The sequence below is a fragment of the Ctenopharyngodon idella genome, chromosome 6, assembly GCF_019924925.1.
Source record: "Ctenopharyngodon idella isolate HZGC_01 chromosome 6, HZGC01, whole genome shotgun sequence".
In the NCBI taxonomy this organism is placed as follows: domain Eukaryota; kingdom Metazoa; phylum Chordata; class Actinopteri; order Cypriniformes; family Xenocyprididae; genus Ctenopharyngodon; species Ctenopharyngodon idella.
This window is the reverse complement of record NC_067225.1, coordinates 25,916,691-25,941,653: the sequence shown is the minus strand read 5'-3', so window position 1 is coordinate 25,941,653 and position 24,963 is coordinate 25,916,691. Positions and strand designations below refer to the sequence as shown.

The window sequence follows — 24,963 nt, the reverse complement described above, 5'->3', positions numbered from 1 at the left end:
TACAGGAAAGAGAGGAAATTACTTTTTCCAAGTTATACCCTCTGGAGAGACATATCCATTGAACCATCAGACATGAACGGTTTCCACAAATGAGCTATATCATGCCCTATCCTGAAATAAGAGGCCTCTTATTTCAGCAAGTATACCGTTAAAATGAACAGAACAGAACTGAATATAATGTGCCTTGGGTGAACACCTCACTTTATATATGGAGTCAATCAAATGTTAAAGCTGTTTTATTTCATATTTTGTAATACAAGACATGTCCATAGAAACAAAACAGCATCAAATGTCCTCTAGGTAACAAAAAGTATTATGTTTTTTTGGACATATACCATGACAGTATGTTTTATTGGATATTGTACCATGGTATTCTTGGAAGTGTCATGCGGTACCTTTTAAAAATCATGGTACATAAATTTCAATATCATTGTATATTTCAAAGCTCCTTAGTATTACTATCTGGTCCATGGTACCACCACAGTACAGTACTTTTTGTAAGGGTCAGTATCGTGGAATACATCAAAGTTTCATGGTACTACACTTACAAAAAACAAAACAAAAAGTACCACAGTATTACCATGGTATTTTGGATATGTACAATATTTAAAAGTACCATGGTTTAATCGGATCATACAAATATTTTTCCATGGTACCACCACAGTGAGGTTTTTCTTTTTTTTTTTTTTTTTTTACAAGGAAAGGAAATTTAAAGACAATTCAACTATTTTTAATTGTCCTTTTGGACTGCTAGTATTTAATTAAAATTGTCCTGTTAGAAATATCAATCAAATTCCAACAGTCCAAGAGGACAATTCAATAAAAAAATATTTTTTGATGTTACAACATTAAACCAGATTTGCTTTTGTCAGCATCCTGATCTGAAGTCATCTAAAAAAGATCAACTGTTAATATTAAACACCAGTCTCAGGAAATTATCCAGAAACTCCGCTAAAAAAAAGACTTACGGAGCTCATCAAAATGTGTCTCAATGCCATCAGAGCCGGTCACAGAGCAGATGAGCCGAGCCTTCAGGAAAGTACTCCACTTATTCACCAGACAGCAGTGTCCTCCGTCATCATTCTGTAGAGGAAGTGAGGTCATGTTAGCCATGAAGAATCACTGTTAGACACCACACAGATTCTAGCTGTAAAGTTTGATTTGATGGACACCTTGACAGTCTGTATCTGTGAAATAGAGACATTTCTTTACATCAGTATCTGTCCCTCTCATAGGGCTATTTCTGTGGTTTTGCATTAACTGGCTGTGACTGGGTTGTAAACATTGGCTTTGAGCACTGCTCAGCCCCATCTGCTGTGGACAGCAGCCAACTTCAATAATGAGACGCGGCAATGCCCAGTGACCAGCCGCCAGCAGCTACCCACTCATTACAAACATGCTTCTTTGATTCACATTAAAACAGCAAAAAATAACCAAGAAACAAGCGGTTGCTCATGTAGGAGGCATTGGACAATGATGGATCCAAGGACACTGAGGATCTGCCAATCAACAGTTCAGTCCTGTAGGACATGAATTCTTTAGCATCATGTTCAGCATAGGAACACCCAATTATTGAAAAATGTATAGTAAATTGAAGTGCTTATAAGAATATTGAATGGGACTACGTCAACATTTATTCACCCTCATGTTGTTTCAAACTCATGTGACCTTTTCTTTTTCTTTCTGTGGAACATAAACATACCATTTTAAAAAATGTACTTGTCTGTCTTTTCTGTGCAGTTACAATAAATGTGGAGTCTTCTGAAGCTTTCTGTGAGGAAGACCGAAACTTGAAAAAATATGATCCTGACAGCCGCCCCTAGTTCTATTTGGCGTGTTGAGAGATGTAGCAGTTTCCAAAGTAAATGAATCATACTTGAGTCAGTTATTTACAATGAATCAGTTCACAAAACCAGTCTAACTGATTTGTTCTTGACAAAGACTAATCCTGTTCTTGAGTTCAACTCACTGACCCAATGATTTGGATACAGAGGTTAGCAGCTCACTGGAGGTGTGATTATCAAAGAAAAATTATTGAAATTTTAGTCTGTGATTCACACAAAGCTATTGCATATTATGGCAATGTGACATGTTGTACAGCCACTTTTATGATGCTTTTATAGTTCTTTTTTTAAAACTTGAAAGCTCCAGTCCTCATTCTTTGTAACTGCATGGAAAAGTGCAAGCACACTCTTTAAAATTTCTCTTTAGTGTACAATAGAAGAAAGAAAGTCATGCAGGTTTGAAACAACTTGAAGGCAACTAAGTGAACTATTCCTTTAAGGATATGTAGATATTTTGCACTGGAATATAAGACAAATGTTAAGAAAATATCACACCAAACAAATTCTGCCAATCCTGGACTGAGCCATGGGAGTCTGACCCATCTCAGAGGCCTTCTCACGGAAGAAGAAATACAGCTTGTCATCATTCTTTTCTGCACTATCAGGAATGAGCTGAGCATGGACGAATGTTGGATCTGAAAGAAAAAGAAAAAGAGGGTTAGGAAGGGAAAAAAAAAACAGCAAAAGAGATAAATCATAGTTGGAGCAAAAAGCAGAGGAAAAAAAGGAGAGCAAAGGGATGATATTAAATAACATTCACTAGTAAAGTGCAACTAATGCAGTGTTTGATGACCTCTCTCACGGTTATTCTCATTCACTATACTGAACGGTCTGAAAGAACCTCTGTGAAGCCTGTGATGATTATTACAGTAGACACTCGTGACCAAAAAGGCAAAGCTAAAGTGAAGAATCTGAGCCAAGGAGTCACATGTAATACAACCCAGTGTAATTCAAGATTAGTGTACTATTAGTGAACAATTAATGAAAAATATTAGATGAAAGGTAGCTGTAAAAAAACAAACAAAAAAAAAAAAAAACATTTTGTTAACTGCAATAAAAAGAAGAACATTGACAGTTGTTGTGAAGTTGTTGTGAATTTGACAAATAAAACTCAGAAATATATTATTTTGAGTATGGTACTGTATAGTATACAGTGTAGTGTGTTTAATCACAGGCAGATGGCACAATCTGCGGTTCTACGTATGAAAAATAAACTATATAGAGCATAAATAAATACATAATTTCTAAACATAAAAAAACTAGCAAATTTTCACAGCACTAATACAGTCAGGGATTATAATAAATAAAATTGAGCTTAACTAAGCAGTAATTGCTTGAGGGAAATTGTTTTTTATTTTATTTTTTATTAAATATGAGGTTAGTGTGCAGGAGGTAGGATGAAGGGTCAGTGTTGAATATTCATATCTGGCACTTGCTCCACTAAACAAAGAACTTTTTCTTGGTGGAACGCCATGGTTCAAAAATTTTGTGCGTACCGTGGAGCCAGCGGGAGTTATACTGGTCGGTCCTCATAGCCGTGTGTTTGCCCAATGTGCGAAAGATGGCCGAGTCTGTTCCCATAAAATCAATGTAGACGCCGGCGTACAGCTGGCCATCTGCCAAAACGGAGTGAGCATAAGGGAGATAAAGAGAGGTAGACAGATGAACTTGAGAAAAATGAGCTCATCCAAGTCTGAAACAAAAGAAATGATGCTTTGTATATTTTCTAAAAGTATGGAAAAGAAGTATGATGACAATGAGAGGCACGTACTTATCAAAGCTGAGACACTGTTTAATTTGGGGTCGTAGGGGCATTTCCCTTTCCCAGAATCTACTTTACCAGGCTCCAGTCGGAAAATGTATTCCTGGAATGGGAGAGCAAGAAGGTTTCATTAATGAGAGCAAAATAGATCACATTAGATGAGCAGTATTGATTCTGTTTCCAAAGTTTAAGAGTGTGTGAAGGTATAGCCAGGAAGTGAAATGCACACAGGTTCCCTGGGATAAATGGAAAATTAACTAGTTGGGGCTGTAATAAAACTGAAATATGTTTAGGTAACCTACTGTGTGTGTTTTTTAAATGTTGGCGTCTTACATATTGTCCAATGCCAACACCAATATCTTGCCATTTGACAAAAGGGAGCTGGTGTAAAACTGCCCAGAAGAAAGAAATTAATGCCATAATCCAAAGTTTCCAAGGTTCTTGGTAGTTGCCAAAGAAAATGAACTGTTTCTCACAATCAGCTTCTCAACATATGAATATAAAACGGTCTATATGGCTTCTTCGGGTTAGTGACAATTATTAAATTTTGGTATTTAGGAAAACAAGATCTCGCTTCATGCTAAGAGTCCACTCCATGCAGTTTGCATGCTAGCTACGGTCAAACAGATGCAAAATACAAAACAGTATTTTTTAAAAAGTATGGTAAACTGCTGTGTTTGCACCAAATATGTACAGCAAGTGGAAACATCTAACATGAATTAACACATTAATTAAAATCTAAGCAGAGAAGGACATCTAAAGAGTCTACAACATGCTGCTAAAAATATATCAGCAATTCAGCAAATTCAAGTCTCAACAAAAGACTTGTTTTGGATAATATACAAATATTTTTTGGATCCTTTATACTTTCCAAGATTTACACGCAAACCACAAATGTAATATAAGCCACCGATAAATTCTGTGCTGACTAACCACTTTCGAGCATGATGGAGTGTGGGTGTGGGAGTAATCTCTGCACGTTCTGCTAGATTTCTACGCCAAAGGCAGGCTTTGGACAAGTGTAGGCAAACTTGAGAAAGACAAGCTTTAAAGACAACAGTTCCTCTGCTGTTTCTTTCAACGCCAAAGAAAGCCAGCTGTTGAAAATCCAAATAAAGTGAGAACAGAACCTTTCCTTAAACTTCTAAGTAAAAAAACACACCTAATTATCCAATTGTAACCCAAGTGCATCTTAAGAAAAAAAAAAAGTCCAAAATAAAGTTCAAAAAAGGACCTCAATCCCATTGTTCATGAAAAGTTCATTTCCCACCTTGGGTGCGTATGGTTCTGGTGAGGCACTAGGGTCTGCAGCTCGACTGGTTCGGCCTCCCGCATGAGGCATCTGATCTTGGAGCATACCCTATAAAACAAGGGGTGTGCCTCAATAAAGTCCTGTTTCTATGAATTCAATAAGGACCCAAGAGAATATCCCAGACTGTGTCCAAACAAGGAAGACGCTGAGATGCTAGAAAGATGGCTGCAGTTTGTTGTATCCAAGAAGATGAGCAGAAGTTGTGTTTAAGACATGCACATGCTGGGAACCCTTGTGAGCACATGAACTGCCCTTTGCATGCATATGAAAGAAACAGACATGCATATTTCAGAACCCCATTAAATGTGAACAAATACAGCAGGATCCAAAAACCCGAAACCACAAGTGAAAATGCTGTTTTTTTTTTATTTTATCACTGTCTTTTTTAATACAATTTTTGTTCATTACAAATAATTTTATCAATAAGTGAGTGAAAAAAAATGAAAAAGGGGTTCACGTGATCAGAGTCACAAATTTGCTTATGTTTGAATAGTGACCTATAAAGAGCACAGGACTTTTCATTATCCATTTAAATTTTCTTTAAAATCTTTATTTATTTCCAGTTTAAATTGAGGGGGGGGGGGACAGTTTTTCATTGTGATTTCAGAATTTTTTACACCACAGTATGTATAAACAAATTTCTGGATAATTTTCCTGTGGACAGTGGTTAATGATGGGACGTGGTCATGGGAAAGAAGGGAGGTGGAATTAGGACTATGTTTAAATGATATTACCCTCCTAAACACTAGGAAGAGTTTTTAAGTAGCAGCGTCAAAAGACATGCAGGTGGTAAAGATTATCCTGTTTGTTCCAGGGTGGAGAAACATTCCTCTCTAATGACATAATACCTTTTGACTAAGGTAGCCAACAGTTTGAACCCTTGACCTTCAAATGGTAGCAGGTGACCTGTGAATGATAGTTTACCTGTGCCCTTTGACCTCTGTCCACATAGGTACAGATGGGGTTATAAGCTCCCGTTCCACACACATACAGGTGAGTCCTGTTCCATGGCTCGATTAGACGGATGAAATTACCACACTCGCCCTGTTGACACAGAACAGAATGATAACAGTCATGCTGTCATCGTGAAACGATATTTCCAGATGCATACTGACTACTTGAATGCCCATGTTGGAATAGCTAGTAGTTTAGGATTTACAAAGATTGTGGTACATTTCTTACATTGATGTCTTTCCCTGAGAGGACACATTCAGTCCTCCTCTGAGGAGCCACAGGCCAGTGAATCTAAGGAGAAAGATAGTGATAAATAAACAGTTATCCCAATCCAGGGAACAGATTCAAGTTTACTACTGCCAAGCTTTGTTTATAGTTTTGTTTGTTGCAATTTGTCAGGTGTAACTGAGAAATCTTACAATGAGGGGCTCTTTGTTGATGTCGTTCAGGTCCAGAGACAAGATGTAGTCCTTGCTGCCCACGTACATGCGATCATGGTCCTCGTCCATACGAAGGATTCTGTAGTCCGTTGAGTTGAGCAGGAAGGCAAAGTGATGGGCGGTTCCAGTAGACTTCAGCTCTAAAAAACAAACAAAAAAAAACAACAACAACAACATTTATTTATTCAGCAGAAGCTTTTCTTTAAAGTGACACACACGAGGAAAAACAAAAGTAACTTTTTCAACTTAGAAATAGAAGTTGAATAGAGGTTTTTAGTAATAAAAACATTTTATATGGTTATGGAAATCCTAGGTGTTATTTCTGCCACTAGCAGCACAAAATGTAATGGCAAAAATAATGACTGTTTCAAACAGATTTCCACATCTGCATTTGGCTCAACCAATTGCATAAGTTTGGGGTGGGACTACCTATTAATTTGACCAATGTTACTGTTTTGCAACCTCTTGGTTATGGGCACTTAAACTGCACAACTATACAGAAACTCATCCAAGATGAGACTTAAAACCACAATTCTAAGTTTAGGAAGCCAGATCTTTTCCATTAGCCCACCAGGACTGTTGGTCGCAGTGTTTTATTGCCCACTTGTTATTTACAGTAGTTTCTGGAATTCATATGGAACAGCTGGACCTGTCAGTGCAATAAGTGAAATGCAACTCTGTAGGATTATGAACATTTCAATATAATAAGGAAAACAAGATAACAGAAACAACCTGAAAACTTATCAACACCTCAGAAGACTGATTAAATATAATAAGCTTTCTACTGGATGCATGTCCATGCTCCAAAACCACAAACTCTAAAAGGGCCCACATACAATCAATCCAAACACAGTAAGTGTTGCCAAGTCACAGTAGTTCCTCAATAAAACAGCATCTGTACAGCTGTATGGAAATGACCAAGCTGCAGTCTCTGCTGAGCTGCCTGGAGGGTTTCCCTGAGGTTCAATGCCCTGGATACATTCCTAGGTCCTTTGTTATTATTATTGTTTCAGCCCTGTTTTTACAGGGTGGATTTCTTGGGAATTTTTGGCTCTCAGAGAGTTCTCGTGGGGCCTCCCTGAGTCTTATATTTAAATACTACTACTAATACTGGGATGTCACGCTTTATTTTCCTCTTCCTCCAACAAGCTTCATTCCCTTTTTGGAAACTGAGTACAGTATGTGGTCTGATACCTCCATGCATTGCAGCGATACTGGATATTTATCTATGAATGCTCATTTTTTGTATTTAGATTAGCTTTGCTGTAATCCAACACTCACTTAAAGTTGACACTCACAAAACCACTAATAATGTAATAACACTGTTAAATGCAATCTTTACCAAATCTCAAAATGAATATCCATTTTTCATAATGCTGTGATGCCTAAATTCACTTGTAGCATTTAAAATGTTTTATCTGCATCAACCAGAATTTTTAATATCAATGCATCCCTCCCCATCTATGATATCAGTTATCATGAACCAATATAGGTTATAGTTCATTGAGTCCACCAGGCAGTCCCTCTGGATGACCATAGAGGACTGTGTTTTATGTTCCACTATTGCAGAGGTGGAAGGAAACCTTTGGAAACCTTCACTATTGAAGGAAACCTTTGGAGAATAGAATGCCATGACCTAACACAACATACTGGCTTCTGTCTCCGATAAGGTCTACCTGAGAATCAACTGCAGAATGTTGGATGGTGGAATAATGCATTGCAGATAGTTGGCAAAGCATACACAACAAAGATTGTCCAAGCAAAATTTCAATTTCAAATCTTACTGTAACAATTCTCCATTGTATTGTGAAACAGATCTGTGCTGAAAGTCTTGACAAAAAAAACATGCTTACACTCAGCAGCCCAAGGTCAAATTTGCAACTTCATAATAAAAAGAGACACCAGACCAAGTAACACCATCATCACAGTTTAAAAAGACATCATTTCTGATGGCTCAAGTCCTAATGGATGGAAAAGTGCCATCAAAATCTTTCAAAATGCACAAAATAGTCTGCAATATAACCACAAGAACATGATGTCTACATAGATGTAACAAAACACTTTTAAAATAGGATAAATGCAGCCTCGGCTTACTTTCTTGTCTTGGTAATTGTTTGTGGTTTGTTAAGCAATGATGATTCATGAAATTTTGCTTAGAAAGAATCATAAGGTCAAACAATACATATAAATAAAACAGAATATAATTTGTCAGCAAACGCCCTCAATTTTCCTTTAGACAAAAATGACAAAAATATCTGATTTCACTTTCCCTAAAACATATTATGCTTTGGATCAACTGTCTTATAAAAAAGAACTGGACTTAATCATCACAGGAATTACATTTTAACAACAAAAAAAGTTGTTCTACAACAAGATTCAAACATCAAGCTCTGCAGAATGTTTCACTGGGAAGTTTGGGAATCTAGTGGAATGTGCAAGCCACAGAGAAGCACTCGTCTCTGCAAAGTACCAGTATATGAGCGTTCTATCAGAAGACACAATCTACTCTGCTCTTATACAAAGAGGTTTAGCACGAGGTCGCAGACAACATAAAATCTCATTTACCTGTGTGGGCATTCCTGGCACATAGCTAGAATTCCTCATCTCTTTCATTTCAGGGTTCTAATTAAGCACAAGGGCAGGTCCACCATGTTCCGACAAGTTCTCAGCCATCTCTCTGTCTTTGTCAGCACTAATAATGCAGTTTAGTAACAATCTTTATAAAGAGAATAGCAATGGTAAGTGAACATTTTTCCATGACATAAGTGTTTATATTTTTATTGAGAGCAAGTTATGTACTGCCACACTATAACGTCTTTAACATTTTAGACCTGAAGCTGGTGGGAATGTGTCGCAAGCCAGATTCGAACTGGCTTGCGTCAGAGCACATGCTCTTACTGCTAGGCCATGGCTCCAAACTTTTTTTTTCTATATTTTATTTTTTTCTTTTAGCAAAGTTTTAGTTTTTGTAACTGTTTTATAACCTGCTTTATTGTTTTAAAGTCGGTATGAAACAGAAGTTCCTTTTCTTCCCTATTGTGACTTTTGTATATATCCAATTGAAACGGCTTCTCAAACAAGAAAAAGAGATGTCACTGCATGAGGGAGGGTAAGTTATTTTGATTAAAGATTACATTAATTAAACAGATAAATCATTTTGTAACCAATACTAAAATATTCCATAAAAAACAAGAACAGTCCATTTTGATTTCATGGTGACTTTAAAAGAGGGTGTAAGAGCAGCAAAGACACTTAAAGGACATCTGGACACTGGAGCAACTAGTTTAATTACTATGGAGGACTGCAGTGAGATGTCCAAACTTAATCTCACACACACACACACACACACACACACACACACATTTAACTTTATCTGTGGAGACTGATCTTTATTCTTTACCTTCAGCTGTCCAGCCTAAATGATCACTTGAAGATTAGGTCTTATCTCTTGGCTTCAAAGGGCTGTCACTTGACAGCTCGCATGGATTTGAGTGACCATTTAAAGGACAGTGGACCAAATATGATGGAGAGAGAGACCTTACCTGCACTGCCGGCTATCATTGAGTTATGTGTGATTCACTCTAACCGAATGAAAACTTTCCTCTCACGTTTGGCATGAGGCATTGATTTTAACAGCCCTCATCCCTGACAGAGGATTACTGCACCATCCTTATCTTCTAAGAAGACAGGACAGGGTGATTAAAGCAAAGGATTTAATCAAACCACACAGATAAAATGTCTTTTTTCTCTCTCATCTGTCCATCAAAATCGTATGACAAATAAGGGCAAAATAAACAGACAAACTTTTAACTTGCTGAGTGCCACCTGTGGAAGAAGTACCCAACTACTCAGAACTACTCAGCTTCAGAAGCCATGCATGAGGGACACATTCAAACACAATATATACATATACACAGTGGCCTTAAATAGTATTTGGACACTTAATCCACACTTCAAATACATATTTCACATTATATATTTATATATTACAATATTTCATTACATTAGATAACAAAAAATCAAACCAAATGGCAACTAACTTCAGTTTTCTTCTTTCAAGTGGGCCTGTAAATAAAGGTTAAATAAAGCCTGACCTCCAAACCCATTTTACCTTTCTTGCTACCATTAATTAAATTATAAAAGTATTACTATGTAATACTCATGAGCTCTTATTGTAAATTAATAGTTTCACTTCATTGAATGTTTTGCACACAAAACTAAAATTGCATTGCCTAATTTTCACACTTTGACTTTGGGGGATAATTTTAATAAATATACAATGTCCCCAAAAAATATTTGGGCACTTTTGGACATTTAAATTACTTATCAAACCAAGTGCATCTGCTAAGAAATAATTATAATGTTTTATTGGAACTTACTTCACTTATCTGGGCCACTTTTTAAAATTATATTTTAACTACCTTGTCTCAAAGTTATTATTCCTTGTATATGAAGTCAGTTCCCCTCAAGTTCACACAGCAAAATAATCACCGGTGTAGTTCATTATATTTAAAAAAAATATATATATATATATTATATATATATATATACACAACTGAAAAAGTGTCCAAGATTTTTTGTCTTCCTTTTGAACAGTAGATTTAATACAGTAGTTTTTTTATTTTATTTTTGAATTGCCTTCATTTTGTGAAATGTTTCGATTAAAGTCTATTTGTCCTATATTCCTTTAAAATAAAAATTAAATATACTGATATATAGTTCAAAAACATGTATAAAAAAATTGCTTAAGTGTCCAAATTCTTTTGGAGCCACTGTACATTCATAACCATGGAAGTCACTGGAAGTCTGTTGAGTATCATGGGCCTTATGGGGAAATGCTCCTCATCTGAGGAGAACATATAAAGCATATGAGAAATAAGAAAGAGTGAACAGTGATGAACTAAAAGAACACAGCAGGAATAAGAGAACCAAAATAGCACAGATGAAGAAAGAGAGGAGATGGGGGTGTGTGCATCTTTGGTTGGGAGTCTCGCCTCAGGGAGTGATGGGAGCCACTGTTTGCTTTGGCCCACAGTTTCAGCGAGAGTGAAGGTCATAGATCACGCTCACAGACACAGGCACACACTCAACGACAAATCGAGCACCGCGTGTTACCCTGACCCATGTGATCCTACAGTGAATTGTTTCTGAAAACGGGATGAAAAACTTTTCATTTCTCCATTCTCACTAACAGCAGAAACATGGTAATAATTAACAGGCCACAGCTCCATTTGGTGCGATGACCCAAAGTCCTTGCTCTAGTTTAAAGAGCTTATTAAAGATGTCAGAATGTGTTTTCACAAGATCACAGCCCATAATACACTATAGTTAAGCCTATTTATTTTACATCAGAATTTGATGTGACAGCCTATTATGTATGGTATGTCTGGTAAGCGCTGACATTTCTCATTTCGCCTTGTGTATAGAACACAGCCAAAAACAACACCTCAGATTCTTGATTCATATCAATTAATGTGTTTGAGGAATCAGGTTTAACCTTGGCGAACAGTTAAACAAACTTTAGCAATCCTTCTCAGGTGTTAAGCATAAAGAAATGTGGGAAACGATGAGCAAAAACAACCCTAGCATGTCAGTGTTGTGGAGAAACTTAAAAGTAACTACAGTAGGTTGCAAGTGATGTTTGCGATCAACTTAATTTTACATGCTACACAGCATGCCAAATAAATGTGAGGCAAGTCCATTCATAGCAAACTTTTCTAAGTTCTCGTGACCAAAAAAACTTTTCCTTATGCATGCATCCAACATTGCCCTGCCTGATGAACCTGATTAGCTTTCACTCTACACTCAAACACGCAAACGCGTTAGAAGACCTTGAGGTGTTTATCTCACCATCTTCTGATATCACCGGGATGGTTCGACTTAAATGAGGTTGTCAACAAACAGACACAGATAAGCGCAGCTCCTCTTCCTGTTTAACGTTATCATATTGGTCAATCTGATGGTTGCGGCAAATCTTTTCAAATAAGCATTCCAACGAGAAACACCATCAGAGATCTGTTGTTTCCTTCTCTCCTTTAATCTTTTTCCTTTTTAACATGTTTCAACACCAGATCGGTTCTCCCTCCTGCGTTTCACACCATGGTAGCAACAATGCGAAAGTCATAAAAATATCAAAACTACCTTTGAAACAAGAATAATTTATTAGAAACAAATAGATAATATACATTATTAAGATCTTTTTTTCAGAGAATATATTTGGAATTTAAAATGTATTGGAGTTTATTTGTTAGGCATTAGCGCATTTTTTTGAGCATAACCCTTACTAAATTTAGTGAGGTTTGTGAAAAAAAGCTAGAAACATTTCAAATTATTATTATCGAATTGAATTCAAAACAAATTCAATTAATCAAATTTTGCTTTTTGAAAGATGTTTTAATATTTTTACTGGAAAAAATCAAGCATACTGATTGAAAAAAAAAGTAGTGCATTAAACAGATTTCATCAGCCTGGTCTTGACTTTTGCCGCTTTGGTTCCTCTCTCTTTCTATAGTAAGTCTGTCTACACAGCAGGAAAGAGACGACGAATAATTCTGATTCTTCTCACTCAATCTTTTTTCACACTCTCACTTACATTTTTCTATCTTTTGCTTCTTTTCCTGGGTCAGGTGAGAGTGTTAAATAAAGGACAAAAATAGAAATACAGCATTCCTATGGAGCCAGGGAACACAAATTTGCTTTTGTTGTGAAGAGATCTTGTCATAAGACATCTTTGTGGAAACCGTGATACTTTTTTTTTTTTTTTCAGAATTCTTTGATTAATAGAAGTTAAAAAGAACAGCATTTATTTGAAACTGATTTTTTTTTATAACAATGGAAACATCTTTACAGGTACTTTTGAGCAATTTAATGCATCCTAGCTTAACGCTTTCCCTGCCATTGATGGAATTTTCCATCATTTATGACACAACGCTTCCCCGCCAGTGACAGAATTTTCCAGCAATCCATGTTTTCACTGTTATACAGTAAAGTCGCTATAACACATCTTCTGAAAGAGTACTCCATATGCAAAAACGTGCGAAGAAGCAGAAACAAGCGATCAAAGCATTGCTTATGCACATGTAAGCTATCATCAAACATTCAACAGCATATAAATCAAAACTGCCTAACGTTACCAAATGAAAAGTGCAAGCTTTGGAGGTGTCGATGGACTCGATCTACTTGATCTGTTTTGATCATCGTTCTGAATGTGATCCGAAAGAAGTCTTTGACAAAAATGCGATTTTCTCAACTTTTTGTTCAAAATGTTGCTTTTTTAATGAAACTTACCCACAGTCAAGTGTTGATAAAAAAAAAAGAATGCTTAAAGCTAGAACTAAATGTTTTGTTGTTGTTTAAAAGCAGAGGCTCTGTTCTTTTGACATATTGTATGTTCAAAATATTCTGGGGGCCATGAAAGTGGTGTGAAAATTATCAAAAATGTTGGCACTGGCTGGCAACTTATAGAAAAAAAAAAAAAAAAAACAAACGCTGGTGGGGAAACAGTTAATATAAGTATTCATTTCTTTCAAAAAGATTGTTTTATTTTTACACATTTTTTTTTCTTCTATATTAAATACTAAAATATTTTGCATGAACAAATTTGAAATGAGTCTCATTTATACCCATTGCTAACAACATCCCTCTCTGAAAAGAATGACCAATTCAGAAAGTATCATCTTTTACACAGCTGTACACAAGGACCTTACTTTTGTCTTGGTCTTCTCCTGAGCTGTTTTGGAATTAGCAACACTTGAGCTAAAGTAACATGTAAAAGGCTGTGACATTCAATCTTCTATCCTGATTTCAACACACTCACGCAATATTGCGTATGTCTGTCACAAGAAATGCATGAGACCTCACTGAACAAGAGATTGTCATCTGGATAAGTGAAATACTGGTTGCCAAATCACAAATTCACAGAAGCTTTGTTCCTTATAGCAGGGTCTAGTCATAATCTCAGGAATCTCAAGAAGCATGTTCAATAACTCTAGAAGAAAGAAAGCACTTTCTGTTTGTTCAATATCCATTTTAAATGAACCTGCTGGGGTGTGAAAATCAGTCTTTTCACAACTCCATTGTGCTTTAGTTTGGTGCGCATCTCTCGGAAACCACAAAACCATTCAACAAACAATGGCTACACTGGTTAGCTAGATCTGGGTCAAGGGGTCACAAAGGTTATCATACACACTGGCACTAACTAAAACTCCAGCCAGAGGCCTCTGGTCATTAAAGGTGGGGTCAGTGGGTTGCCTACTGGATACTCAACACACATCCACTTGACCTCTGTTGCTTGGAAACAAGGGAGAGGTCATCCCAGGAGTGAATAGTCACAGCGACCCGTAACCAAGCAGAAGACCTTAACGGCATGTGACAGGCGAGAAACAAGCATCTGAAAGCGGCAGCCGCTGTTCGCCTGCTGATTAAGAGTGTGTGAGAGAGCCTGTAAGCTTTGATTTGGCCGTTGCGGTCCACTCATTCATTGAGTGCCTTTCGTCTCTGTCTTTGCCTTGATTGTGAAAGCTGTAAAAACCAGTGACAGGCAACAGTCTTAAAGGGATAGCTCATGCACAAATGAAAAAGTCTTGGTCTGCATATCTTAATGTCGCTCTAAACTCATTTACCCTTTTGCACATTCAATCCAAGTATGTGCTCATGAGAAGCTGGAGTGCGATTTCTTGTCCTCCTTATATGGTGTCAAGTGTGCTGTGCTTCCTTGTTCCTATCTTTATCATGATTTAAATGGGTACAAGGCAAAATTTACAAAGAATAACTATCACTTTCATTCTATAGAATAAAAGAAGCCTGGCTATTCTGCTAAATATCTCCTCTAAAAATCAAACAGGTTTGGAATGACATTGAATATAAGTGAATGATTCATTTTCATTTTTGTGTAAACTATTCCTTTAAAAATGTCCATTATTCACTTTGTGTGAAAAAGGGAACTTAGTTTTATAAGAAAAGTGTTTACAAAGCTTTAAGGGTACTGCCTCAGTGACAAGCTGTTGTACCTTAAAAGGTACAACTGATTACATTTTTACAGTGTGATGAAATATTATCTTTAGCTTAGAAGTTTCCAAATATGTATTCTAAGAACTACTCTATATACACTACCTTTAAAAAGTTTGAGGTAGGTAAGACTTTTTAACGTTTTTGAAAAAAGTCTCTTATGCTCACCATGGCTATACATTTATTTGATCAAAAATACAGTAAAACAGTAATACTGTGAAATATTATTACAATTTAAAATAACTGTTTTCTGTTAATATTAAAAATGTAATTTATTCCTGTGATGCAAAGCTGAATTTTCAGCATCATTACTCCAGTCTTCAGTATCAAACATTCTTCCTATATATCTTCCTTTGTGTTAAGCAAAACAAATAAATTTATACAGGTTTGAAACAACTTGAGGGGGAGTAAATGATGACAGAGTTTTCATTTTTGGGTGAACTATCCCTTTAATGTTGAGAACAGTTGTGCAGCTTAATATTTTTGTGGAAATATTCTTTCAGGATGAACAGTTTAAAATTAATGATAGTTAATTTGAAATAAAGCATTTATAACATTATAAACGTCTTTACTGTCACTTTTGATCAATTTCATGCATCTTTGCTGAATAGAAGTATTAATTTCTTTCAAGAGAAAAAAAAAAAAAAAAAACTTTCTGAACCCAGATTTTGAACAGCAGTATAGGTGTGTGTTAAGATGTGGGTTGTGTAAATTTACACCCTTACTAATTGTCAGTGTAGTGCGACATCATTTAAAGGACATAACATTCTCAAAACTAATTTCTAGTATAAAGGCACTGATGCTCCGGTGCACCCCGCCATGCTTTTTCAAAAGCAGAGACTTTCAAAGACACAGCATGAGATGCATCACAATGCCACCATACAGTGTAATAAAACAACCAATATGCATCAATGTCTCTCATCGTTTCTCATGCACACACACACACACACGTGTGTGTGCAAATTGAAACACATTAACATATGTAGCTCAGTCTCATGGGAGAGAGACCATAAGAATTGGAAAAGCGTACCCACCCCCCATATAGGAGGTGTCAGTCAAAATGCATATTAACCACTTAAGGCACTCAAATGCCTGTGAGAAAAGAAAAAAAAAACTGTGTGGAATGACTCTATTTAATAAGGCCTGATGCCGGTGGCAGCAAGCCATCTTAAAGACAATGAATTAGATGATATGGCAGAAATATGTAAATACACATGTAAAATGTAAAGGTTTATGCATACACGCTGAAAATTTTATTGTTTTTTTCCGTTATATAGATGTGCATATGTGTGCAACTGTTAAATTCTTCTCCATCTAATCGACATATTTATGTCCTTGATATTTATTTCCTTGACTTGGTAAATACCACATATTAGTCAAACATGTTGATGCCAACTTCATGGAAACATGAACTGTACTGCATTTAAATTATTAATTTATCTTTTATCCAAAAGACCTACAAATATTGAAAAACATAAGCAAAATTAGCAGAGCTGCAATACCACTCAATTACGAATTATACAAGTTCCGTTATATTCGTAATAAGCAATGCAAGTGACCTATGGCGGGGTGAACATGCAAGATTTATTTGCAATGCAAATGGCTATCAACCACTAGACACTGGCAATAAGTATATGGAGAAAAACTAACCCCAAACAACTCAATTTCAATAAAGAAAGAATTTCAATAAAAAAAGAATTTCAATAAAAAAAGAAATGCACAGTCATTGCATACTGAAAAACATTCCCTGATTAAGAGAGCAGTCTCTAGCTTTTATCTTCTGCACAAATACATAATACCCCCTGCTATGCTAAGCTGATTGACAGCTTGACAAGCCAATGGATTACTGCCTCTTTGCAGTTCATGGTGACAGACAAGCTAACCCCGCCCACTAAAGCCAACCATGAGCTTTAGGGCTAAAAGCCTCCTTTTTAATTTGATGGACAAGTGGGCAGTCCTTTCCAGTGACCCCATGACCTCTGAGCCCTGACAACAAAGATCATGTGATTTGCACAGAGAGATGGCATTGAACTTCTCTTTAGTTCTGCTCTTCCTTTGTTGCATTAAGCGCCCCCGTCCAACACCAGCTCTTCTAGAGGCACTTTAGCTGACAATATCCAGCAGAAACAGAAGGAGCAGATGAAAGAAACAGAATAGCAAGTGTCTCAAAGTGGCTAAATTCCTATTATTAGCATGATGGAGATTAACATGAAAAGGGTGAGAGAATAAAGTGCATTTAAAATCACAGCTAGTGAATAGAAAAAGTTAACAAGCTTCAGTGCAGGAGAAAAAACATCCTATTTATCTTCTTTCATTTGCTAGTTTGACATCTGCAACAGATAGTCCCAGAGGTTAGATGTGCCCCCATAAAAATGGATCACCTTACATGTTTTAATAAGACCAATCATTTAATCCATGTTACAGGCAATTAACTCCAAACCAGCCATGAAATTATCTAATGGGATTGTCTCTTGTTCGGATAACTAATTGAATTCACAAGCCAAATGAAACAAGTTAGTGATAAACGACCTGTGAAGGAAAACAAGAAAAAAAATGAAATGATAGGGATAAATAAGGTATGCTTTCATTGGCAAAGTCAACATGATCAGTCTTCAGCAATTATGTCGTGGGAAATCGTAGAGCAAAGTTTCAACATGAGGACGTAATGGGGACATTTTGATAAGAAAGTTCAAATACACGGGACTTTCTTCCTGAGTTTGGCTTCTCAGGATTCAGGACTGTTGAAAAATGCAATGTTTTCTTAGTCAAAATGCTTCTTTTGAGTATTGTCAGTATATGTTTAAGTTGAGAAACATCTGTATTTAACAGCTAACTACTGCAGCTAACAGCTATTCTAACAATCATTTAACTAGGCTATAGTGTTAAACTGTCAATTACTGGTTTAATCAATCGATCAAACAGATAAAGATGCCAAATTGCAAATTAATCTTGTCCAGCATGTAGACTTTTCACATTTCTTTAGCTATTTTGTATAGGAAATCTGTAGAAATGAGTTTAAATGTGGTCAAATGTGTTAAACAGATCTAAGAGTACTACACTACACAAATTTACCCAAAGACCTTAATAAACAAAGACGCTAGGGGTAGGGAATGTGTATAACTAATAGCGGATGTTCAAAATCTGAAGCAATCTGCAGAGTTTTCTGTGTCTGTGCAGATTCTGTGTGGGCTTTAGTTTGTCCAACACTCTCTCTTCAAACAATGTTCAGCTTGAATGCTAACAAACAACAAAAAAATGTAAATACACGGCATGCACTGAGTGCAATATATGAAAATTGTTAGTATTTACTCATCTTCTACACTTGTATGACTTAAAGGGATAGTTCACCCAAAAATGAAAATTCTGTCATCATTTTCATTTCTTACCCTTAAGTTGTTCCAAACCTGTATTATAATTTTTTTCTTCTGCTGAACACAAATTAAGATATTTTGTCAGTAACCAAACAGTTGATGGGCCCCATTGACTTCCATTTTATTTATTTTTTCCATACTATGGAAGTCAATGGAACCCATCAACTGTTTGGTTACCCATATTCTTCAAAATATCTTTTTTGTGTTCAGCAGAAGAAAGAAATTCATAACGGTTTGGAACAACTTGAGGATAAGTAAATGATGACAGAATTTTCATTTTTGGGTGAACTATCCTTTTAACTTTTGTGTTCCACAGGATAAACAATTTACAATGAAATTCAATGGGGTCTAATGTTGCTTTGGACCCCAATGACATTCATTGTATGGACACAAACATTCCTCAAAAAAAATCTTTTTTTTCTTTTTGCATGTTCCGTAGAAGAAAGAAAGTCATAACTGTTTGGAACAACATAAGGGTGAGTAAATGATGACTGGTCATTTGTAAATAATCCCTACAAATGCACGGACAACAATGGCATTTGTTGTCAACCATTACTTTAAGTTAACCTCCCAACACAAACACTCAAGTCAGAGAAGCAGCTTGGAGAGCAGTAAATATGTTTTCACTTGATTCTCTCTGTAACAAAATCAGCAGGCAGCGCAGACATCACGTTCAAAAATCGCAGAAACAGATGTTAGCCGACTCTAGACAGACACCTAACACATTCCTCCTGGCGTCTCTCCAGCATGCACCTCTCTTATCCTATTACGCTCTTTTTCCCAATACATCCCATCTACATTTCCATCTTGTTATCGAGTCAATGCGTTCTCAGCTTACAGGAGACTCACAAAAAGACTATGAATTGTGGGACGGTTTGAGCATTCGGACATATGCACAAAATCTTTCTTGCTCTCCTATTTCACATCTGTTTGTGTCTTTTTTTTCCAGCAAAAGGTATGGTTTGGTGTATCTATTTTGCAAAGTCTCCAATGGGACCAGGTTGATAGATTCAAGCTGTAAATCATAGCTATAAAAAGGAAGAACCAGACCATGTGCTATTTTTCGAACTATCGAGGGATGATAATACTCAAGCTTGAGGTTTTAACCTAAATGTGTCTGTAAGAGTGATGATTTTGACTTTATAGCTTTACTGTTTCTATGATGTGAGGCTCTAAAAGTCTTCAGAGGTGAAAATACGATCCAATATCCTGTCCAAGTACTGAACTGAATCAGACCGCAATTAATGAAATTTCTTGTCAGGCTCTATCCCAAAAGACTTGCTACTTCCTCTTGCAGACATATTTGACATGCTTCTCAGAATATTGTACTTTCATCTGCTGTCTAACATTTATGTGGTAATGTTAAACTAATCCGATAAGAACTTTTTAAATCAGAGGTCTCTTTTCTTAAAGGATTGTTAAACAGTAGCATAATATATATTTACATATATATATATACATTTGTTTTTGCAGAGTTTGAGACCACTGCTTTAAATAGCTAAACAACAAGGATCAGAATTGAATTATTTGATTGTTCCCACATTGTATTGTTTTAAATCCTAATTCAGTCCTTATCAGTCTATTATTCTCTTGCTTTAAAAAGGTAACCCACTTATCAACATCAATTTACATCCACATAAGATAAGAGCTCAAGTCTGGGACTGAAAGAGAGTCAAGAGTATTCCCTTCTTGTGTAAGAAGCAAAGGTACAATCTTTTTTTCATTAAAACTGAATTTCCTGAGTAATTGTAGCCAGCAATATTTCACTACAACAATATCAGCATGTCAGTCAAAGTTTCATCTGGATTTTTTTTTTTTTTTTTTTGTGAACGTGCACCTGTGCGTCGACAGGAACTGACCTCATCCCAAGACCTCACTGATGATTCATTGGTGAGGTGTGTGTAAAGTTCAGACCGAGACAGATTGAGGTGAAATACATAATTACATCAAAATATGAGCATTTGAATTGGGTTAGGACAGCACAAAAACTGTGGTGGTACCATTTTCATAAACATGCCATGGTACTCCAAGGTACTACTGATGTATTATTTACAAAAATATATCAGTTACATAGATTTATAAATTACATATGTAAATAAATTATTACTTGATTTCCATATGGGTGACAGAAAAAAGAGAGGAATGAGAAGAAGAGGAGAAGAGAAAGAGAAAGAGAAAGACAGACAGAGACAGCAGCCAAGTCTAGAAAAGCCAGTGCAGCCTTAGGGGTGTCTACATTCACAGCCCTTTACTTCTAAGTACAAAAATAGAGGAAGAATGGAAAACGGCATCATAATCTCTTTGACCTCCTAAACAAACTTTGCCTTTAATGAGCATGAGATCACTTCATCACACAACAACATGAGCAGACAGCTTGCTGCCACCACAGACAACACCAACAATTCCAGTCTCATCTCAGACACTCACAAACACAAGTATACAATCTACACACCATGTTAAGACATTCGAGACTCCAGCTGAATTTGGCTCAGAACCACAAGCACATCTTTCCCACCGTCTAACTCTCCAGCCCACATTTGCCATTCCTCTGAAGTGACGAGGAACATCTGGAGGAAAAACTTACCTGAGAGATGCACAGACACGCACAGATGCATGCTCTCACTGAATTAAACATAAGAGTAGATTGCCAGTGTGCTTCCAATGATTATGATTGTTAGCTCTTATCTACCCTATAATTAAATTGTCAGGTATGTAATTCACTTTAACTTCTATATACTTTTGAAAACACTACATCAACATTTAACAAGCACAGTGAAATCAGGTTTCCAATTCGGTCTCATTATGTAAATGGTCACAAGGCCAGTAAACAGCAATATGGTTCCAGCAGCATTTTCCCCCCAAATATTCCCTACAAAACAAGTATCGTGGAGTTACCATAGTACAGTACTGGTATCAGATGACAATACCATGGTACTTTGATATATACCGATTAACATATTCATCTAACATATTGATATTTACATGGTACTTCAAGGAATATAAAAAAAAATTCAAGATATGTCATGGTACTAATGTTTCTACTAAAATCCCTTCTACTGAAATAAAAATAAAAGCGAATGAGACAACTTCACATAGAAGTCAATTAATTAGAATAGATGATATGTTCTTGAGAGAATCTGATGGGAAAATCATCTCATTTATGAGTGAGTTATTGAATCATTCATTCAAACTGATTAATTCAAATCACTGATCCATTCAGGAACGAAACACGTTGACTGGCTTTATGAGTGAGTCAATTAATCATTTACTCAACCAATTTGTAAAACACTGATTCAAACACCACCACTATGTGTTGCTTGGAGACAACGGTTCTGCTCCTGCTTTGTTTTAAGCTTTTTGTGATAACAGCAATGTTAACTTATTAACATCTTGTATATCAAACTGTTCGGAGCAGCGTTTCTAATTGTAATATTGCTTTTCTAATCAAGTTCAATAAGCAAAGATTACGTGGAAACGGTGCCTTTTTTCAGGATTCTGTAATGAATAGAAAGTTCAAAAGCACAGCATTTATTTGAAATAGAAATCTTTTGAAACTCTGTACATGTCTTTACTGTCACTTTTGATCAATTTAATGTGAATATCTTTTTTCTTACTTACCCCAAAATTTTAAATGGTAGTGTATTACGGATTCCACATGTCAAACAGTAAAAACTTTTTTTCAACATTGATAATAAAAATGATATTTTAAATTGTAATAAAATGTCACAATATTACTGTTATAATAATTGAATAGAAAATAAAAATAAAAAATAATAATAAAAAAATATAGAAATTATATATATATATATATAATTTTATTTCTGTTCTAAGGATAAACAATTGCTGTGTTTTTTTGTTTGTTTGTTTTTTGTTGTTGTTGTCTCATTCTCTTTTCTGTCCTTCTCTGTCCTCTAACATGATGGAGAAATGCCAGCCAGTCAACGATTGACACATTTTTCCTTTTACCACCCCATAACCCCTGTTGTGAATTCACATTTTGTTCCCTCCATCCAGTGGCGTCCCTGCTCTGTGATTGGCTAGCTCTCACTGTTTCCTCTGTCATGATGCTTTGGTGTGTCAGTACAGGTCATTGTCTGGTATAAGTACTGCCGTGGTATTAAAGTCCGTGCCTGACTGACAGATGGTAATAAATGGTGGCAGTCTAAAACAACATGAAGGGAGAGGCGCCCTTGACCTCACACCCCCCTTAAGGTCAAGCATGTCTGGTAACCTCGAGGATGTAACTCCCACACCCAGCCCACATCTGGAGAGAGAACCTCTCTGTTAGTTTGTGTGTGTGTGTGTGTGTGTGTGTGTGTGTGTGTGTGTGTGTGTGTGTGTTGGGGAATGTAACAACTCATCTTCTCACTGTTGTCAGCCCAGAATGAAACGGTTGTATCTGTTGTCACTCCCATGGCAATACTTAAAAATAAGACCTTCTCTATGCCGTTAGATCAAAGGGTGAATTTTGAAATTTCTAAGAACTTGATGCACAAAAACATAGCTATCAAATAACAGGTGAAATGTGCCATAACGCTGTGACAGGTAACAAAAGGAATGCTGCCATGGCAACCAAACAGTAGACACACAAGGGAAAGGCATTGTCTTTGCTGATGGAAAGAAAATGGTGTATGCACACAGACACACACGCATGCTTTGTAATAAGCACACACACTTTTTTGTGGGGGGAAATTTTTCCACCCTTTTCCTCTCCTCTTCGTGCCCACTGTGGCTCCTAAGAGGAACAATCTGACCTTAAAAGGACAGTTGACCCAAAAATGAAAACAAAATCATTATTTATTCACCCTCATGTCATTATGAATCCATGTTCACACAGCAGCGGAATGCGGTTGTCAGTCCTGTATTTGTGTCATTAATAAGGTTACATTCACACTCAGATCAGTTATTTACAGGAGTGACAACCTCATTAAATAACCAAACTCACACCCGGAGATTTTCAGGACGCACAACCGCATTGGAAAACCCACAACCTAATGCAATCGGACTGGACAACTAGTTTTCTGTCACATGTGAGAGAACCGCTCTGTGCTGCACAAACGTGTGTCTACCATGTTTTGAGAGTTTTCTTGTGTGGTTTCTATGTGTGTCATCTGAAGGTTCTAGATCCGGACATTATTCTCCACTTTTGTGTTCTACACACAACTCAAATGCTCCACTCTCTGCCCAGATAAAAAAGCCGCTGTCGGTTAATGAAGATTTGATGAACAAACTTACGGCTCAATTGGACTGTTGTCATGTCAAAACAGTCCTGAAAGACTTTTCAGTTTTATGGACATCACCATCTTTGATATTACTTTGGTCACTGTCACTATGGATAATGGGCTTGACTCCCGTTGCACGTTCATACAGACAGTATTTGAGAATTTGCTGTGTGAACGAACATTTCGAGACTCACACCTGTAAGTAAATGCAGTTGTTAATCCCAAAAACTGACAGTGTGAACATAGCCTTATGTTGATATTTTTTCCATGCAACACACAAAAAAAGCATAATAAAAGTGGTCCACACAACCTATTTTTGGGTGATTTTATGCTGGGGTTTTTTTTTTTTTTTATCTTGAGCAGCAAATCATTATTAAAATGATTTTTAAAGGATCATGTGACACTATAGATTGGAGTAATAATACTGAAAATGCTGAAAAAGACTTTTTTTTTAAATTGTAATAATATTTCACAATATTACTATTACTTACTGCTTTTTTGATTAAATAAAGTCAGCCTTGTTGAGCATAAGAGATTTTCAAAAACATTAAAAAAATCTTACAGACCCCAAAATTTTGAACGATAGTGTACAATTTTAATTTTGGGGGGTGAACTATTCCTATAAGATTTCATTACTTTATCTGTTGCTGTTGATCACACTTTCTCTGTCTTTGCATATGTCTCCTATGTCTCCATTTCTCACATTGTTAAACAGCATCTCAGTTACTGCCCTGACTGCACAGAAGGTGTCATGGGGGTCCAGGTCTAGGGTTCAGCAAAGCTGCCTGCTGACAAACCCTATTGTAACCTCTCATTATAAACAGACCTGCATGATGGTGTGTCTTACTGAATCAACTCACAGTGGACCACACAGTCTTTCTCTTTCTTCATTTTCAGTGAAAGACTACATTAGGATGAGACAACACTGATACTTTCTGAGCAATTAAAGTCTGGGAGAAGACAGAGAACTGCTCTTACCAGAATGGTCATGATGTCACTACCTTTTACTGTAACTAAACAAGTCTAGTTTAGGGCTGCAACAGCTACTCAAT

General features: G+C 36.4%; 1 protein-coding gene across 2 annotated transcripts in view; it reads right to left on the bottom strand.

Annotated features, from left to right (window-relative positions):
- Positions 1-24,963, bottom strand: part of sema3fa (sema domain, immunoglobulin domain (Ig), short basic domain, secreted, (semaphorin) 3Fa) — a 45,983-nt gene that overhangs the window by 8,714 nt on the left and 12,306 nt on the right. Inside the window, exons 3-10 of one of the 2 annotated variants that reach the window (XM_051897806.1) lie at positions 6,292-6,452; positions 6,101-6,163; positions 5,843-5,962; positions 4,877-4,966; positions 3,616-3,709; positions 3,341-3,460; positions 2,340-2,479; positions 969-1,083 (exon numbers count right to left, since the gene is read on the bottom strand). In XM_051897806.1, coding sequence (XP_051753766.1) covers positions 969-1,083; positions 2,340-2,479; positions 3,341-3,460; positions 3,616-3,709; positions 4,877-4,966; positions 5,843-5,962; positions 6,101-6,163; positions 6,292-6,452 — 903 coding nt within the window. The remainder of the gene's footprint in view (positions 1-968; positions 1,084-2,339; positions 2,480-3,340; positions 3,461-3,615; positions 3,710-4,876; positions 4,967-5,842; positions 5,963-6,100; positions 6,164-6,291; positions 6,453-24,963) is intronic. The other variant, XM_051897807.1, reaches the window with a different exon arrangement.